Source organism: Azolla caroliniana, unplaced genomic scaffold (genome assembly GCF_043228905.1).
Source record: "Azolla caroliniana isolate FFs.n. ecotype wild unplaced genomic scaffold, voAzoCaro1.0.p SCAF_13, whole genome shotgun sequence".
Lineage (NCBI taxonomy): Eukaryota > Viridiplantae > Streptophyta > Polypodiopsida > Salviniales > Salviniaceae > Azolla > Azolla caroliniana.
Genome location: NW_028230448.1, coordinates 10,420,223 through 10,440,340, shown reverse-complemented (window position 1 = coordinate 10,440,340; position 20,118 = coordinate 10,420,223). Strand labels below are relative to the sequence as shown.

The window sequence follows — 20,118 nt, the reverse complement described above, 5'->3', positions numbered from 1 at the left end:
GATCTGCTATCTTGTGTCGACGGGTCCTGTTCCCTGCCACCACCGTCCTTCTCCCTAGGTCTCACGTAGCCACGTTGGCCAAACTGCCGGAGTCTCCGGATCGGTGTGAGGGTCCCATAGGACCTGACTCCGTTTCTCTGCTTGCCGTAATTCGGGTATCTTTTGCTGGAGTCCTTCGCGACTCTCCTCGTGTCTTCCGCGTAGCCGGTTCCTGCCTTCGTGCTGCCGGGTCCCGTTTCCCGCCGCCACCAACCTTCTCTCTCGGTCTCATGTTGCCACGTTGGCCGAACTGCCGAAGTCCTTGGTTCGGTGTGGGGATCCCGTAGGACCGGACTTCCTTATGCTCGTGACCTTGCCGGTCGGTCCGATTCGGTTCGTAGCCACTTTGCCAGCCTGATACCTTCCTTCTCCACTTTCCGTCGTCCGAACACGTTCACCTGCCGCCACCGTCCTTTCCTATAGGACTCACGCCGGCTCTCGGGCCGACCGTCGGGTCGGTGTGAGGATCTTCGTGGGACCTTGGTTTGCCCGCCCTCAGTTCTTTGCCTTCGTCCCCCCCCGCCGCCATCGTCAGTATCTTGGTCTTACGCCGATCGCGCTGCCGACTGCTGAAGTTTCTAGACCCGGTGTGAAGGATCCTCCTGGGGCTCCTCGTATCCTTGACCCTTATCCCGGGTCTTCCTTCTTCTGTAAGTTGAGAGGGTGGCTTGCTCCACACCCTCTCCTGTGGTACCGACGTAACGTGTTCCCGGCCTCTTCGTAGGCCTGCTCTCTTCCTCCCTCCTGGAATGGTTATCCGGGAGTCCGCTTCGCCCGGGTCCGTTCGTCATTCTCCGAATTGTCGGGTCCCGTTCTCCTGTCGCCACCGATCTCTCCTATAGGACTCACGTCGGCACTCGGGCCGACAACCGTATTGGTGTGAGGATCTTATGGGACCGGTCTTCGTTCTCCTCTTGATCCCCCCGTCTTCTCCGTAACTCGTCGTCGCTCTCCTTGCTGCATTCCCTCCTCAATCTTCCATCTCTTTCGGTCTTACGTTGCCCCGTCGGCCGAACAGCCGAAGTCTCAGGATAAGATGTGGCGTAACTAATTTCTCAACGTCTTTCGGAGACTATTCTGGGCTACCACCCCTTAGTGGTGTCGTTGGATAGCATCCGCTCTGTGATCAATCAAGCCCGCCTGAGCTTGATTCTCCAATGTCCGGAGTTTCGGCTCCGATGCCGACCTTGCCAGACTCGTTCCGAACCTTTGATCACCTTCCTTCCAATTTCTCAACGTCTTTCGGAGACTATTCTGGGCTACCACCCCTTTTAGTGGTGTCGTTGGATAGCATCCGCTCTGTGATCAATCAAGCCCGCCTGAGCTTGATTCTCCAATGTCCGGAGTTTCGGCTCCGATGCCGACCTTGCCAGACTCGTTCCGAACCTTTGATCACCTTCCTTCCAATTCCCGACCTTCGCCCGATCGGTCTTTCTCCCCATGTAAAAGAGGGCGGCTCGTCCCGCACCCTCTCTTGTATCGGTACCTTCATGCCGAATCCGGCCCTGATTGAACAATCCACGACCGGATTACGCTCCACCCGTATCGGAGCATCGTGCGGTTCGGTCCCCGGTCGGGTCGTCCCTTGGTCTCTTCGTCGACCTTTTCGCGGGCCATCTCCCATCCATCTTCGCTGGCATTGTGCCAGGACTCCTCGATACCGTCATCCATCTCCTCGGTCTCACTTGGGCTTAAGGGCCCGAACGCCGAGTTCTCCGGAATCGGGTTCGAGGGCTTTCGTCCGCTCCTTCCCCGTATCGTCTCGCCGGTGATTCTTGGTCTCTTGCGGCCGCCTTCCTCCTCTTGGGGCTCACGTGGGCACTCGGGCCCAACTGTTGTCGTCTCGGGAGCAAGCGTGGGAAGACGCAAGGAATCGCTCGTCCGTTTTACGCCCTTGTGCGTAGCCACCGGCTCTTCGTGGTCGGCGGCCGTCTCCTTACTGATCCCGCAAGCCCCGTTTGGGCTTGCTTCTCCAATGACCGGGGTTTCGGGCTAACACGCCCGACACCTCTGGTTCCAACGTTCCGATCCCGCGATCGGTATCTCGGCCTCGTCCTTGGCCGTTCTATTTCCGCAAGTCGAGAGGGCATTTTGTTCCGCACCCTCTCCCGTCGTACCGTCGTACCGATCTTCCGTCATCGCGTGGGGCAGGACCGTCTCCTCAGTCTCGGCTTGCGGCCTCGATCTTTCCTCTTCCTCGAGCATCGCCTCGAGAGTTGCGTACGCCTCCGCAATCCTGGCCCCAACGTTGACCCTTGCCGCCTCTCTTTGCCGTTTTGCCTCTTCCCGTTGTGATGGCATGCCGTCGCGTGCCTTCCTCTTAGCCTTCTCGGCCCGCTCATTGTCCAGCCGTTGGCACACCTTTCCGACCTTCGACCAGTCCTCCGTAAGCCCATTCGCTCCCTCATCGTCTTCGAGCTCAATCCCGATGGCCTCCCGTTCCGCTCGGTCGATTGACCTAACGAACAATAGGACTTTGTCCGCCCCCACCAAACCTTGTTCCCGCTCCGGGAGCCGAGCAAGCCGTCGCTCGAACTCTCCGAACGCCTTCGTTGCGCCCCGGTGGGTCTTTGCCGACGCTACCCACTAGTCGAAGTCGTGCCGTCCCCGGCTCTTCCACCGTCCTCCATATGCCTGCCGGAGCGCCTCTTCAAAGGCCTCCCACGAACTATGAGCTTCTCGAAGCTCCTTCACTTCCGCGTGCATACGGACGGCGACAACCCGACAGAAGAACTCCAGCCTCAACGCTTCGTCCACGTCTCGCTCCTCCATTTCCGCGTTGTAGGCTTCCAAGTAAGATGGGACTTTGTCCCCGTTGAAACGACTGACTCTTTCGACCACTTGCTCACCCGCTTGTTGCGCTTCTTCTCGCCTCATCACCACTCGTGCAGACTCCAACACCACTCGGCCACCATCTCCGCGAGGTCGTCGTCTTCCGACTCCATTCTCCTTTGCCACTCTTCATGTTGGGTTCACCAAAGGTGTCGCGAAGTTTCGCGCGTGCGTGTAGAAGGGCGGGACCACAGGGGTCTCGGACTAGGGAAGAAGGGAAGTCGAGAAGACGATTTTGGGTGCGTTCCGGAAGAAACCGAACGAGAGAGAGAAAGAGAGGGAGTGCGCGCTTGACACCGACTCACACACACACATACGCACGCCGACTCGACTCACGCCCTTATGTACAGGAAACGCAGGAAAGGGGAAGCACCCGACACCAACAGAGACACGAATATACACAGACAGACGCAAATGTAAGTATTACAAGGGGAAGAATACAACCCCGGCTTCGAGCCAGACCAAGCTAGGGTAGGTTACAACAACAGTCTACAACCAAGCCGCCGTCCAGGGAGCTCTCGGGCTCGTCATGCAGAGCGGGGTCTTGCATAGGAGACCGAGCAGAAACAACCCTCAATAGTCAACCGACACCGCGAGGAAGAGGAGGAAGAAGAAGAAGAACTAACCCTAAATCTAACGGTATACCCTCTAACACAAAATGGGCAACCCCTCTACAAGGGACCATCCCTTCATTTTATAGAACAAGGAGAGGGATGCGTTACAATGTGGGATAAATCCTGATTTACATGGGATTCTTCGTCCCGACTTAACTCCTATTATCCACACAATTATACGAGGGTGAGCGCACATGGTGCACTCCGCCGATGTAGCCGATATTCCCCGGTTTCCGCCTCTGGCCGAAATTCTTCACGACAACGGCTATAAACTAAAATATCATCCAAGAAAATAACGACAAATTTTCCAAGTTGTTCTCGGAAAATGTCATTCATTTCTTGTTGAAATGTAGCCGGAGCATTGGTAAAACCAAAAGGCATAACCAAAAACTCATAATGGTCATAGTGCATACGAAATTTCGTTTTAGGAACATCATCGTCACTTATACGAATTTGATGGTAGCCAGTACGGAGATCAAGTTTCGTAAAATACCGAGCTCCCTGGAGACGGTCAATTAGATCGTCAGCCTGGGGCAATGGATACGAATTCTTGATCGTCACTTTATTCAAGCGTCGGTAATTAATACACATACGCCATGTGCCCTCTTTCTTTTTAACCGAGAGAACTGGTGCACCCCATGGAGATTTACTATAACGTATATAACCCATTTGTAAATAGTCCTTGAGTTGCTTAGATACCTCATCCTCTTCGGATCGACTTAAGCGATAAGGAGGTATACTTATTGGTGCAACGCCAAGTACAATATCTATATGATGGTCTATATTACGTTTAGGAGGTAACCCATTTGGTAGTTCACTCAGAAAAACATAACGAAAATCATTTAAGATTTCATCAAGTTGTTGTTGTTCAAAATATGTTAATTGAACCGAGACATTATCGATATTGTAAACGTGAATGTCTGGATCAAGTACACAATAAAATAGAGTAGAACAAGACAACGTGGATATTGATGGAGAGGAAACAATCGAAAGAGATTGTTTTTTAACACATTGAATAAAATGAGTACAATCGTTCAGTACAAATGTAATTGAATGAAGAACCCAATCAATAGATAAAGAAGAGTTTTTATTATAGGACCAGGGATAACCTAGTATTACATCAGTGGTACAAAGATTCATTACATGGAAGTCTACTTCCTCTATATAAGTGTCAATAGAAAGTCCTAATGAATGAATCACCCCGTTGATGTATTGTACTCTTCCATTAGCCAAGTGCACCGTATAGGTATGATCACTTACGGTGGGTTGGATTCCCCATATCTGAACCAAACGATCATTCACAAAGTTGTGTGAGCTTCCCGAATCAAACAAAAATTGTACGGCAGAACCATTGATATACCCGTTTGCACGTACTAAATCATTGGGACCCAATACATAGTGAGGGAAAGAACATTGACAATTACTTAAATGATGTGTATAGACTTGAAGGACATTAGGAATCTGACCTTTATGGTCTGCAACATTAGCTTTGTTGCCGTGCTCTTTCCGTTGGAGCTTTCAACATTGCTCTTTTGTATGACCCTTCTTTTTGCAAAATATGCAAAAAGGATGTTGTCACTTACAATCGTGATCCATGAATTTGTTGGGTGTCTTGCGTTTCCCAGCGAATTGTGACTACTTAGTCTCGGGCGCTTCGTTGGGTTTGTTGTGGTCCTTCTTCGAAGTGCGTTGATAGCGAAGAACTATTTCAACGGCCTCTTCGAAGGATTTTGGATCCTTGTCGTGCACTATCCAATGATAGTCTGAATTGGGGATGCCATTGACAAAACAAGCTATTAACCAATTGTCCCCTTCTAGACCCGATTTTTGGATTTGGGTTCTAGCATGGTGGACATAGTCTTCTAGCGAAGAAAATTTCCTGCTAGAGAGGTTCATTAAAGCTTGAGCTGCCTCGGTTCGAGAGGGAGGTTGTAGAAATTGGCCCTTAAAAACTATGACAAAATCTGTCCAGGTATCGGGCAATTTCCCCAAAGTTCGGAGCCCACACCACTAAGTGGCGGCCTTACCCCCTAGTTCTCGGTCGACATATGCAATCTTCGTACTATCTGGCGTGGGATAGAGCTCAAAATGAGACTCCCATCAGCCCAGCCACATGCAGATTGCTTCTTCGGTTCTTTCCTTTTTTTCTCCCGTAAATGGCTTAACGACAAACGATGGCTCACCTTGTCGCTCATTAGGTGTATTAGTCTCATGTCGTAAACTAATGACACGTGCCTTGAGAGCACTTTGAGATTGCCGAAGGTCGGGCATCTGTTGAGCGATGAAACTAAGGTATTGGGTTATTTGCGAAAAATACATCTCAATTGACATTTGTCCAGGAGGATTTCCTTGATTTCCTTCCGCTTGAGCGGATGACATCGGGTCGTTATTTTGAGCCATTGAATGGTTATTTTTGGCAAAGAAATAGGATAAGGTTAGACAAGTAGTCATAATATCATGTCGTGATGTAAACATATCATGGGCAAACATTATTCGATATCATGATCTCACGTCAATACCCCTCTAGACGTATGAGATTAGGTTCAAGATCAGGTTACTATGGTAACACAAAGGTGTTTTAAAAACCATGGGGGTGACAAATGAATGTCTTTCCCTGATCTCTATATCGATTTTTCATGGTGGCTCCTCGAGGCTCAACCATGTATGTCTGCATCATGAGTAGTTTATACACGAAAAAAATGTTAACAATAAACTATGTTTCAGTGCCCACATATGTGGTTTCGGCTCTTTAAGTCCTATTATGAGGACCCCGAACTACACTTAGACCTCAAGTCTAAACATGTGTTATAGTCATATGTATCAACAATGTTGTATGGTCTTGGTCATATTTGACCTCGAGACCTTGAGAACAAATGCATTAATCACTTGAGCCAACCAAGTAGGTTGCTCTTCTTAAATGTTTAATGTTTTATGCGTATAAGAGATATGCGAGGCATTTGCCCATATATGTTTTCTTAAAAGAAACATATATGTCATGAGTCCTTATTTCCCCCTCATTTACTAAAAAATATGTTGGTACGTTACCTAACCTCAAGTCTCGTAATTACGAATGCCTTTCGTAAGAATGATCTCATGGTGGCATCGTATCCATGTAATGAGGGAGGGATGTTGAATATGTGTGTCATAAGAGCGACCTCACATCAAGTGGGTTAAGCCTTACGTACTCAACACCATTGTGGCTATGATTGTTTCATTACGTAACGAAATATCGAAGTGACCAACGGGGATGTCAACAAAAAATTGTTGAAAAAGGCATGGTGAAAACCCCATTCTCACAAAAATGTGAGGACGGCCACCAAGATCTTTTTCCCGACAAGGACAACATTCGATAGAAATCACGTAATATCAAATATACACGTATGTTTACTTATCACATATATACGATCAAATATATATACACATGACTACATATGTGTACATTAAACAAATCGTTACATCAAATAGCCAGAAATGATGTAATCGAGATACGTAATCAAGGCATATACCCTCTACGCACACGAAACATCCAAAAATAAGGGTTCATCATGATACGCAATTGAGGTATTGACATCTTAGGCATACGAGACCAAATGCATATCATTTACAACGAAATCGAGGTATTGACCTCATACGCATACGTAACATATGTATGTGAGCGTAATACGCAATTGAGGTATTAACCTCGTGCATATACGACATTAATCACATATTCAATATATGTAAACGTTTTATACAACCAATTAATTACCACTACAACATCATTGAAGTAATGAAAACAATTACATATAGACTATACACATGATTAGATAGGAGAAAAAAAAAATAGAAAAAAAATTAAGGAAAGAGTTACCGAAGTTCCTTTGTTGATCGTTGTCTGGATCAAGGTTGACTGCACATCGATCGATCACCATCAATCAACAAGACAACAAAAGAAACATTAGAACATAGGCTCTGAAACCAACTATTAGAGATATGAACTAATGTAAGCATTAGATAAGGATAAAAGATAGATAAAAAGATAGAAAGGAAAGAGAGAAAGAAGGGTGTCGATCCACCCGACCACCCCGAGACGGACTCGAGCCTCGATCGGCGTCCCATACCACCATTGTGGCATCGAGTCATACCTAGTGCTGGCGCGCTCGCTACAAGAGTTGACCCACCACAAGACAGATTCTCAACGTAGTCAATAAGATGATCCAATGATGGTAGATAGGCCTCTTATTTATAGCGATACCCAAGGCCCCCAAGCAAGTTCACACTTGGCCTAATGGGTTGCCTCAATCCCGAGGATTAAAAGTAATCCTCCCCTTCTTTACACTCTCGTTTAACCCTCACACTTATCCACGTGTATAGAATACTACGGTAAATTCTCACCACGGGATATTATATGGTCATGCTCGTAACATCAATGGTTGTAGAAAATAATAGACATGTTTTATAGCTTCATGAAAAAGGTCATAAAAAGAAATTTTGGTTACTTAGGAATCGAAAATGTAAGGATGGTGTCTTTCTAAATGATGTCTATCTCTATAATAGACACGATATGCTTTTAACTTTTTTTTATTTATTCAACACAATAGACTTTCCCTTACCAAAAAAGAAGCTTAATCTTGGCAATAAAACCTAAAATAACTATGGTGCCCTTACAATCTAATATTCTTTACAATTCTAAGATAGACTTTTACTTTTTCTTAAAAGAAATTCTTCTTTAATGGGGGCAAATTTTCTTTGGCAATAAAAACATTACACAATAAACCACTATGTGAAAGCATTGCCATTTTATGTTCCATACAAGCTTTATGTAATCAAGGGAATACACTTTGGATTGAAATTGAAGAAATATTGCTTTTTTCAATCAAATTTCTAATAAATCCATAGGAAGACATACAAAACATATTGCAACATCTATTGTGAAACATATGCCATGAGTCTTGTACGTGTTCAAGTAAGGGTATACCATGAGAGAGAGAGAGAGAGAGAGAGATTATATTAACGTCGTAGGAGGTCAAATATGACCTATGAGACCAAAAATATTACATTTCACGTTATACATGTGAAAGTGAGTAGTGACTCTTGATGTTCAAGAACTTTACCAATGAATGTTGCAATCGAGAGTGCACATTGTAGTTGTGAGAGGAATTCATGCAAGGATTGGGCTCGGTCGAAGAGATGTGGAAAGCATGGTCGAATATGATCAAAGGCATAGCATTGTATCAAAGTGTGATACTCAAACTCACGAACTTGTTTAGGGCAAAGTGTGCATAGCCGACCACTCTCATGACTTGTGCCCCAATGCCATGTCTCACATCACAATGCATGTGAGCTAAGTCGCATGGAAGCAATGGTTCGAATGGCAGATAACGGTATGGGGTCTAACATGTATCGATGTGTACGATTTCCTCGTTCCACAAAGCATGGCAAAATGTGTAGGAATAGACCACTAAATGTTACAAAATAAAGCATGGCAAAATTTTCAAGTTATGTTGTCAATCCAACCCCAATCATTTCTAGGTTGTGTGATAACTAAAACTAGCAAAATAATAGGAGATACTTATGTGTTAAATTAAGGGCACATGAGAGAAATATGTAGGCATGTTACAAAATGCAATCAAAGTCGGCTCAACTTGAAAACTTGTTTATGACAAAACATGTAGAGGCTATGAGCAAACAAAAAACATGACTGAAGATGATGCATTGCAACAAATTGTAACTCTTACAAATTTGCTCTAGGTAAACCATGTAGAATTGACAAGTCCTTTTAACAAAGCTGTAACATCAACTTTATGACCTGAGTAGAGTAGAGTAGACAGGAGCTCCAACATGTATAGATGAATACACTCAGATTGTAGTTTTATTCAACATCTCTCCTAAGCCATGATTCATTAGCATTTACAAAAAACAATCTCATTCACCAAGGAATTTGCATTAAGCAAATGCTAGTGCTCCATGGTTGAAACTTGGACACTATTTTGTTCATAATGGCATCTATCAATAACTCAAAAAGAAATCTTTTATGTGTTTTTTTTAATCTTCTTTGCTTTGCTTTTTATATATCAAATAATGTTTTTGGCTATATTTATAATGTACCCCATATCAACAATCAAACAAAGAACCACGCTACAATCAATTCACACATCGGCAATGTTTTTAATGGAAACATTCACCTCATAAATCAGAGCTTAGAATGAATGATATTAGGTCTTTGACCGAAGAACAATAATAAGCCAGCAAGTTCAACGTCAGTCCAGCCATGGCATTTCCTGCACAGTAACATATTTCGTGTGGCGCAAGGCTTGTTGATATTGCTTAGCAATCCTTTTCGTAGGGATTGAAAACTCACCTGTGAGATCATTTTTTCCTGTTGCACAGTTTGGTTATATAGCTAAGCAATCTTTTCTTAGGGATTGCAAATTCACCTTGTGGCTGAAATGAAGCTAAATCGACTTCATGAAAGACCACTTCAAAGCAAATCAGGGCATTAAATTTAAGGAAAGGGAACGAATACATGACATGACTTGGTCACGTACACATTTCTTAATGTATGAAACCTATTTTATTTGGGAAGAGAACGGTTCACAGTGGCTGCCTTTGTAGGTCTAAAAGCTGAGAAAATGGGAGAAATTTCGAAGGTTTTCTGCTGCATCAATACATGAGGAGAGTGAGCATCATTGTTTGATATGCTTTGACCTCTCAATATCTCAAACAATGAAGGGCTATTAGCTAGCCTTGATGTGGTGGTATTCATAGTTTTCCTTGTTGGTGTAGCTTCCACCTTTTTCATGATAAAAGAGGAAGATGATGTAGGCAATAATGATGGTGGCTCAAGATTCTCCTTGTTCACCTGCATCCAGTGAGAAAGAGCAAGGGCTTAACATATATTACATTTTTACCAACAGAAGATAAAAATAAATCATTGTCAGAAGTGAACATATAGATTGTTATCCTTTTTAGGGGAAGTTACAGTAATATGCATCATATTAGGGTTACAATCAATGTCTAGATCTGAACTGAACTCTAAATTCACTAGCAAAATGTATTAATCTATTCAGATCACTTGAAAGATGTCATGATTACACTTAAATGGGCTATTATTGCTCTATGAAAGTGGGTTCTCCATGTAAACATTGGTTCTCATCTGCCAAAACTATATATAAAAAAACAGGGATTCCAAAAAGTTCATAAAACAGATTGGATTGTACTTACATAGAAACTTATTAATATTCATAAATACAACAAAATTTCTGTGTAAGTACGTCCAAGTTCAAAAATATCAGCAAAGAATAATACTAGTTGGAATGCTAGGCTTTTTTACCAGCTAAGAAATGAAAAATAACATCCCAAAATCTTTGGCCCAAGAACAATTATGCTTGTCTACACAAAAAAATGAAACTCACAGAAAGAAAACCCTATTGGTCTTCAAGATATGAGAAATTATTTGCATTAAAGAATTTAGTAAATATGTGTGAGGAACATGGAAAGAAAGAATACCATAGCTTCACGTTGTTGGTGATCTGCACAGCCATGGCTGCTATTGCTATCATCACGCCCAAATATGAAAGAGCGTGTACCAGAGCTGCTATTAGCACCCTGCTTCTTCTGCTTCTGAGCTGAGTTAAAACCTGAAGTAGTCTTCCTCCTCAAGAAAGATGCCTGCATTGTTCATCACCCCATTAAACAAGCTTGTGATTAATACGAAGACTATTAGAGTTTAGCATGCCTTTCTACCATATCATACATTTCCTTGAGGTTTAAATTTTGAGAAGTGCTTCCCATACCTTAAACCCAGAATTACTGTTGCTATTAGAAGCTCCACCACCTATGATTCTCAAATCAACAGATCCTGAAAAATAAGAATATGATGGAATTTAAATGTCAAATAAATCAGAGAATCAATGAAGAGTTCCATATTTCTATCCAAGAAATGGTGTTTGATTTTGATATACCTGCTCTCAGCTTCTTGGTCTTGGAAGCTATGTTGACTTTATTTATTAGCACAAAGACTTCCCTTGAAGTTTCATCATCTGCAGGGGACATGAACTCTCCCTGCTTCTCCTTCAAACATACACACATAGGTTGATAAATTAAATTTACACTTAAAAGTTAATGTCAGATTTCAAATCTCCAGTTATACATTACACTAATACAGCTTTGAAGCTTGAAATTCTTCCCTTTCTGTCTACTTGCACACTTACAGAGTCTTGAAGAAAACGTTCTCGCATGATTCTATGTTCTCTCTCCTCATCATCCGAAGACTCGTGAGCATCATCATCATCTTCAAAAGTGTTGAATATTTTAGCTTCTTCCTCCATTGGGAGATCTACATTTAACACAGCTGAATCTCGACTGTCTTCATTTTCATCAGGCATTTCATCTTCATTGTCACCACCTACATGTTCTTGTGCTCTCTTTGACTGCTTCAAAGGGATGTGGTGAACATCATCATCATCATCACCTCCATCATCAGCAAGAAACTCTAATCCACGCTTTCTGTTTTCAGTTGATTTCCATCCACTCTTTAACCTCAGAAGGATGTCATCCGTAGTGACAGAGTCTTGTTGCTCTAGCCACTTGCGGTGCAATTCGGCACGTTTCCTAGCTTCAGCTTTCTCTTCTTGCGTTTCTTCGACTATCATGTCTCCTAAGCCGTGCCCATCATCTTCCTCTTCATCATCCTCTAACCCAAGCTCGTCTTCATCTTCATCCTCGGCCTCATCATCAATTAAAGCTCTGATTGACGGACCTCTATCAATGTGTACAGGAACACCTGCTGGAGCCATATTCTCTTTGTTGTCATCTGCATCTTGCCAACTACAGGATGAAGATTGGAATATATAAAAAAAGAGAATTGCCTCAACAAACGTACACATGATGCACCATCACCATACTTACTTTCCATAATCTTCTTGAGTTTCTGTATCAAAATGCAGATTTACAGATGCATTTTGTATGCCATTATTACCATCATCTTCAGAGCACAATCCATAAACATGGACATCTTCCTGGCTTGATTGAGAATGTGAGAATAAATCCTGAAAGGTGACAATTACTAGAAGATTTATATAAAACGCAGAACTTGCATAGATTTCTTAATTATAGATAATATTAAGGTTAGTTGCAGTTCAACACCTAACCTGGGTGTCTTCCATAGGTGCTCTAAATGAATTTTTAATTCCAAGGATTGTAGCACTGGAAATCTGTAAACAAAATGAAATTTAATGTCATAATCCCATAACTCAAGAAACCAAACACCTAGACAACTTACAATATCAGGTTGCTTTTCAGTTTGTTTTTCAGGTGTGTTGATCGCATTTGAAGCATCCTCTTCACTTGAATACACCGGTGTGGAAACAATCTTACCCTGACAATAAGAAGTTTAATGGAAGCATTCACTGACTGCTTCTGGCATTTATTCTTTTCAAAAGAAGTTTTTTTGCTATTGGTAGATAATCATTTTGGATTTAACTCTTGATTATTGAAGTTGGCATCCTTAAAATGGCATCATCAGTTATTCTGTGCAAATATGCTTATATTTCCAGCTAATTTAATCATGACCAGCATTAGTTATTCAAGTTCACCTCATCTTCTTGTGCACAAGGATCATTAAGATCTGCTGATGCTTCTTCTGAAGACATCATATTCTTCAACAATTTGGAGTCTTCCTTCAAAGCTTCTATTTCCACTGTAGAAGCACTAGTTTGTTTCCTTGGAATCAGATGTTTATTTCTCGATTCCAACCTATTAGACATATAAGAAAGAGAATAAAGTTCAAAGTACAAATGGAGGTGCAAGGTTGCAAGCAACATCGATTTATGAATCTAGCATGACATCATGATACAAAAAACTTATAAATGTACCCACCCTTGAGATAGTTGTAACTTCCTTAACCTGATCTTTTCAAGAACAGAAGAGATAGGTTTTGCAGACAACACATGGGGCTTGAAAGAAGCATTTGGAGTTTCTGGAATGAAAAATAAAATAAAATTCTATAAGCACAATGAAAAAGGTTTTTGCACAATGGATCTGAGAAAATTACCATTTGCTCAATGCAAATTGAAACACACAAAATATTTGGAGTACCAACCTCGAAGGAGACGTTGTGATGCAGCATGTATCTCTTCCAAGTCAGACGCTTTCATCTAACAGACATACGAGAAAGAAATAGATTACGGTTTCTCTCACATATGTGTTTAGCTTCAAATGCTCTGAATTAAAATGTGAAAGCTGTAATGATTTTTTTTATTTCCGATCGTAGAGCAAAGAGACCAACAGAATTGAGACATACTTTTTTCGTTCTGGTATTGAGGTCGTGCTGTTCTTCAGTTTGATCGATTGGAAGTGGAGCTTCTGTGGCGGAATCTGGCTTCATCACTCCAGAATTCCTTCTCTTATCGAGCAAGTTTAATACTGCGAGCTCATCGTCCTCATCTACAAATTCCTCTTCTGAATCGCCGTCAGAATCTCCATCTCCATGATCGTCGTCTTGCACACTTTTGCTATCTTCGCTGTCATCCTTCTCTGCATCTGATGCGACATGCACATGTTTGTAATCCCCTTGCTCTATCTCTACTTCAGGCATGAGCTCATCATCGCTGCATTCACTAACATATCCATCGAGAGCTGGAGAGGAGAAGGAACCTCGAGAATCTCCATCATTATCATCGGATCTCTGAGTAGACATAGAACCAGGAGAGGATAGATTAAGCCCTATGTCAGGGAAACGCTCCGGCTTTGAATCTTGCTGAGGACTAAACGAGGAGACGGCGGAATTCTTCTTCTTCGTGAGGCGTTTGAGGGACATGGTAGGGGGGGTGGAAGATGCGAACTGTGCAGGAGCGAGGAAGCAGTCGTCGTCGCTGTCGATGGAGGCCATGGATTCTCTCTCTCTCTCTCTCTCTCTCTCTCTCTCTCTCTCTCTCTCTCTCTCTCTCTTTGCTCTCTCTCTCTCTGTGTGTTTGTTGTATCTATTTCTTCTGTGTGTTCTTCAGTTCGTTTTACAGAAGAACTCTTGGCGCCATTACGAAAATTCAGAATCGGTTTCACACTTGTCCGCCCGCCAAATTTTATTATCTCCTTCTTCTTGTGTTTTTCTTCTTCTTCTTTTTGTGTGTGTGTGTTGGAGGGGGGAACACACAAACTCCGACCAAAACTAAGCTTCACCAAAAACGGTCATATTTATACTACATATATCACCTTTTGCTTCTGTCCTTCCCGGAGCAAATAAATTACCCGTCAATTAACACATTCCCGATGGCTTTGGTTTGTCATTCACATGCGGACAAATATATTCCTTCGTGACCTGCTTACGTTGGTGTGGCAGCTATTACTGCGAATGTGTGTTTGTCCTGTCATCTGCTCCTCCATCTATTGAGGCCTCATCTAACACGTCAACTTGTGCCACTTCACTGTTCAAGTTGGCTTCCCTATTTCACTCCTTATCTTTGTTTCATCTCCATGTGCGTGTGAACTTTTTGAATTTTTTCTCTTTGAACTTTGATGTACATATAGAACATTGCAACTGAAAATTGTGTAAAACTTGGTAGCTACCCCCAAGGTTTTTGTTGAACTCAACTTCTATATTTTGCTCGTTTGTCGCCATTTCCAACTCAACGTTCAGCTAGAATTTGTGTAAAACTTGGTAGCTACCCCCAAGGTTTTTGTCAAACCCTCGACTTCTATATTTTTTGCTCGTTTGTTGCCATTTCCAACTCAACGTTCAAAATAAAGTTGCCATTTGTGTGTAATATGCCATTTATTGATGTTTACATACATATCGTGTCGATGAGACCCAAAAATCATACAAGCATTACACTTGGATATGCTCATCTAAATCTTGGTGATTAACATTATTGGAAGTAGAAGGACTTCAACTTTTTTCAACTTTGACAATTGCATAAAAAGTTGTTCCAACATTGTAATTTATGTAATTCAAGTTATTCTCGAGAACCATGAGCTCATTTGGATAAATTCATTCGATTGGTACTTCTATCATCTAGCATCACCCATTTCTTTCCACGAGGGATCATCCTAAACGCACTTCAACTAAAATCAAAGCTCCCAACCAATCAATCAAGTTGTTGATCGGACATCACACATGCCATTTTCAGAAAAATGGTGAAGTTTTGGGAGATGATAAATAGATGACGTAAAAAACATGTGGTCTCACTTCTTAATTGAAAAAGGATAGAATTACATGTATTTATTTTATTGAAGTTGTAACCATAAGGCTAGGCAAAAATCAAGATGTTAATTTAAAGACACAATAAAAGACATATTTCCATGCTTAAGTCCATCTAAAAATATGGCATACCATCTAAAAAATGTATACAAATGTTCTCACTAACATAACTATCATGCCTTTCTGTCCCTCAATCACTATCCATAGCTCATACCCAATCCTAGAAAGGGTTGCTAAAACTATCACGAGTCAAGTGAAAGTCCATATATGTTGCCCCATGTGTGCTAAAACAATCAACTTTAAGCTCCCTAATTCATGAGATGTCAATAACACCTAGCCAACCAACTATCTATATAGGTTCTCCCTCTCCTCGCATTCATTTAACCCTCCTGACCGCTCTTGCATGTATACTTGTACCTTCTCCACTTTGCTAGACAAGAATGCCATTAAAAGTCCATCAAAGTTGCTGATATGGTAATTCAAAAATCCTGAACTATGAAACCATAAACAAGCACAACAATATGGGCATCACATTTGCACACCATGTATTGATTCCATACTTGTTTGAAAGGGTTTTACCTCCCAATCAAAACTCTAAACAAAAACAACCCTTCTATCACCACAAGATCCATTCAATCATAGAAATTTGTCAAAAAAGAAAGAAAGATGTTCTAGTTCTTTTATTAGCAAAATATTACAGCTCACCAAATGTTTTTGTATTTATGAAGTGACTTTAAATTTGAGCTCCACTCATTTAGTGTTTGAGGAGAGACACATTATAAACACTCAGAGAGATTAATACTTTAGGGCATTTTTGTGAATGTATGCATGTGTAGAAGTGCTCAATGAAAAACCAAAACCCTTCCATGTAGCATACGAACAATGGGTTCAAGAGGGGATTCATATAACAAGGATTAAAAGTGATCAATATAAGTACATTCACCATGATAAGGACTTTGGAGACCAATGCAATATTTTTCTAAACAACTCGGAAGCAATGTTCAAGCATTTCTAAACAAACTAGCCAACCAAGATCTCCAAGAACCAGTGCTTCTGGGATCGGCAACCTGTCCTTTATCTGTACCCTCCTTCAATGGACTCTTCTCACAGGAGGCTCCAGAAGCTTTGTTAACGTCGGGTTTTGGGTCAAAAAGGTCTTTAATTTTCGACTCTGATGCTTCTACATCTACACATTCCATGTTCAGTGCAGATTCACAAACACCATTGTTTGAATCATTGGTCAAATAGAATGTAACTCTGTCCTTCATGCCCAATCCATCAACAAAGCTAGTTTGCAGCTGTTTCATTGATATTAAGAGGTGGTAAAAACTAGTAAACCCAAATGAGCGAGGGTTGAGGTTCAAATGCCTCAACTCTTTGGTTATACTGCCCAATGAAATCCCTGGTCTTTCTTCTACAATATTAATGATCTTGTTAACAATAATGGAAGGAAGGCATTGTGCCTCAGACAATTTAGAGACACATTCTTTACCCATATCCTCACATCCAGCTTTAGAACTAGTTTCCGAGCCATATATTTCAACAAAATTACTATCATTACACTGTTTAATATTTCCCTTGTTTTTATTAGTATCACCAATAGTAGTGTCCTGAGAATAAGAACGACTTGACTGTCCGTTATGGCCTATGGCTATATCAGGCCACACCCACACTCTATTAGCAGCATTTACAAGAGCAGTAGACATTGCAGTTTTGTTGGGAGCTGCCAAGAGAACATCATAGCTTAGCATTCGCATTTTATGAAGAAGTATCGAGAAGTCACTATCTCCTGATATGAGAAGCACATGAGCAGGAGGTGAATGCTTGATTGTCCAAAGTAACATGTCAATCAGCAACGCACGATCGCTCGAGTTTTTGCCACCTGCAAAATAAAAAGACTCATGTGATCAAGACTCAACCAAACCCCCATACTTGCTTTCAAGAACTCCAGTGGACACATTTTTTCCTTTGTTTTCTTACACGAATCATGTGGTTCCAAGTCGTTTTGGACTTGGGCAAAGCCTATGCAGATGAATGTTCCATGTGGAACATCACCCTTGTGGATGTTGGGAGGAAATTCCAGCACTTGTCTTTCCATTATATTTCAATGATTACACACTTATTCACACACAAAAAACAAATAGAAAGTAGCATACTGTTTATATGTCTGTAACTCCAATGAACATAAATAGGCAATAAGATTGATCTTACGATATGAAAGAACTGTAGATGGATTGAGTTCACAGTACATATAATTAATCCATTCTCATATTCATTAGAAGATGACTTCAAAAGAAACAACCTAAACTAGCCTAATGTGAGAGAAATTCCTTCACACATTGTACGTAAGAAAAATAGATCGAAAAAGTTACTGCTCTCTTTACACGTCATATAAGAGACTTTACACAACAATGGATTGAAGTATAAATCAATGAATCTGTCATTGCATTCGTTTATACAAGTTTAAGATTGTGCAGACAAACCATTGGCTCCCAAAAGAGTGTCTTCATGATTTGTTCATATAAAATGAAAAATCAGGTCGAGATCAAGGATACCACCAATTTAATTGGTTCACATCAACAAATTTACTCCTGGGAAATGACGTCAAGACAATGACCTCACAAATTACAATTTACAAACAATGCACAAACGAAAGCTTCGTTCCAATAAGCAAATCATAGCCATAGATTTCTCTACGAAGCTTCATTGCATGAAAGAGAAAGAGAATATACACTAACTTCCTCTAGAGACCCAAAAATGTTACAATGTACGTTTTCTCACGCATACAAGAACAAAACCTCATGAAGCACAAACTAAGAAGAGCTAAAAGTTATGATAATCTATGTAAATGGAGAGATCAGAGAAAGAATGTATACCGTATGGCACATGATGGAGGCCAACTCCAGTTTCTGAGAGAGCTTCGAGGACGTGAGCCCTAGAGATGTTTTGGATGTTTCCATATCCTCTGAGCGAGATGGGACCGAATAGACCATCTTTCCGCAGAGCTCTCTCAATGTTGCGGCGCACAAGGAAAGGATCCAGGTTCGATGGCACGGGGCAATTCTCAAAGTCCCAGAACACAGCCACATCGCTCACATCGCCATCGCCATCGCCATGAGCATCAGCATCTTCCCTATCTCGTCCTCCTCCTGCTCTTCCTGATGAGGAGGAATGATGACGGATGCTACGGTTGACCCTAACCCTAACCCTAACCCTAACCCTAGGGGTACCAATGGTTCTGTGCACACCTTGTCGGAACAGGAACAACATGATTCCCTCTCTGTTAGTTCTATTTGGTTTGTGGGTGTGTGTGAGAGAGGCGAGGGTTTAGGGTTAATTTACACCATTCTCGTAGGGTTTAGGGTTTATTTACAAGTAATTACCCTTGCCCATTGCTGTAGGGTCCCCTAACTAAAGACTGTTTACATTGTCGATTGCTTTAGGAAGAGATATATGTACATGTATACATATACATATACATATATATATTATATAGATTTCGTTATCGTCTTGGGGAGCCCAAAAATGGAAAAGAAATATAATACAATGTTTTCACATAATACATATCAAATGTGAGAACTTGTGACCCTCGATCGATGTTCATGAACTTTATTCATGAATGTCACGATTGAGGTGTATACTATGATTGTGAGATAAATTCATGTTAGGATTGGGTTGTCTTGAAGATGTGTGGAAAGCATAGTCTGAATGTGATCAAAGGTGGAGCATTGTATTGAAATATGATACACACACAAACTCCCAAACTTGTTTTAGGAGAAAATGTGCATAGTTGACGACTTTCGTTACTCGTGCCCTAATGTCTCATGTCACATGAAAGTGAGTTGAACAAAGTTGTATGGAAGCAATGGCTCGGATGTCATATAGTCGAATGGGCTCTAACATGTATTAGGGCGTAGTTTCCCCTTTCGGCAAAGAACATGGTTTTATAGTCATGCAAAATGTGTTAAATGTGAGCCTCCACATTTTCCCCATGTCATGATACATTAGTGTTCCAAAAAAGTTTCGTTCACAAAGGAATCTATTGATGCATCATGAAGTGTGTTGCCTCTCATCATCCAAACCATTTTTTCATATCTTGCACTCACAAATATTATCTTTTATGTGTCTTTTTTATCAATTTTCTTGCTTCCTACGCGATTATAGAAAGTTTGTGATATGAGGACATGTTTGAACCTTATTGTACTTAAAAATCCATGCAATGGCCATGATCTCAATGGGAAGTGATCCTATCTCAAGAAGTATGAGGGGTATATAACATTTGTTTCTCGACACTATAATGACTAACATGTTGTTAGACGATAAAATACAATAGGTTATTGTTGAGGATTAAACTCAACCTCCCTAGTGTGGGAACACAACTCAAGAATACTCAAGTGTGTGAACATCCCATCTCCTTGTATCATAAACTGAGTGTCATAGAAGTTAAGTCCTATGATG

At 41.5% G+C, this 20,118-nt stretch overlaps 2 protein-coding genes across 2 annotated transcripts; both read right to left on the bottom strand.

The window, feature by feature from the left end:
• Positions 1–9,700: 9,700 nt before the first annotated feature.
• On the bottom strand, positions 9,701–14,426 carry LOC147856086 (DNA ligase-like protein). Its single transcript, XM_087329752.1, has 12 exons — positions 13,768–14,426; positions 13,567–13,621; positions 13,344–13,443; positions 13,061–13,220; positions 12,748–12,843; positions 12,617–12,679; positions 12,375–12,514; positions 11,678–12,293; positions 11,429–11,537; positions 11,261–11,325; positions 10,974–11,135; positions 9,701–10,326 (listed from the first exon to the last, which is right to left on the bottom strand). Exons 1-12 carry the CDS (start codon positions 14,353–14,355, stop codon positions 10,039–10,041), a joined length of 2,442 nt encoding a protein of 813 aa, XP_087185878.1. The 5' UTR covers positions 14,356–14,426; the 3' UTR covers positions 9,701–10,038.
• Positions 14,427–16,508: 2,082 nt separating this feature from the next.
• On the bottom strand, positions 16,509–18,966 carry LOC147856085 (uncharacterized). Its single transcript, XM_087329895.1, has 2 exons — positions 18,537–18,966; positions 16,509–17,542 (listed from the first exon to the last, which is right to left on the bottom strand). Exons 1-2 carry the CDS (start codon positions 18,928–18,930, stop codon positions 16,662–16,664), a joined length of 1,275 nt encoding a protein of 424 aa, XP_087186021.1. The 5' UTR covers positions 18,931–18,966; the 3' UTR covers positions 16,509–16,661.
• Positions 18,967–20,118: the final 1,152 nt, after the last annotated feature.

Coding starts and splice junctions, on each gene's coding strand:
- LOC147856086 (XM_087329752.1), bottom strand. CDS start 14,355: ATGGCCTCCATCGACAGCGACGACGACTGCTTCCTCGCTCCTGCACAG. Junction 13,221..13,343: donor AAGTTACAACTATCTCAAGG/GTGGGTACATTT, acceptor TATGTCTAATAG/GTTGGAATCGAGAAATAAAC. Junction 12,844..13,060: donor CTTGTGCACAAGAAGATGAG/GTGAACTTGAAT, acceptor TCTTATTGTCAG/GGTAAGATTGTTTCCACACC.
- LOC147856085 (XM_087329895.1), bottom strand. CDS start 18,930: ATGTTGTTCCTGTTCCGACAAGGTGTGCACAGAACCATTGGTACCCCT. Junction 17,543..18,536: donor CCTCCATCATGTGCCATACG/GTATACATTCTT, acceptor TTTATTTTGCAG/GTGGCAAAAACTCGAGCGAT.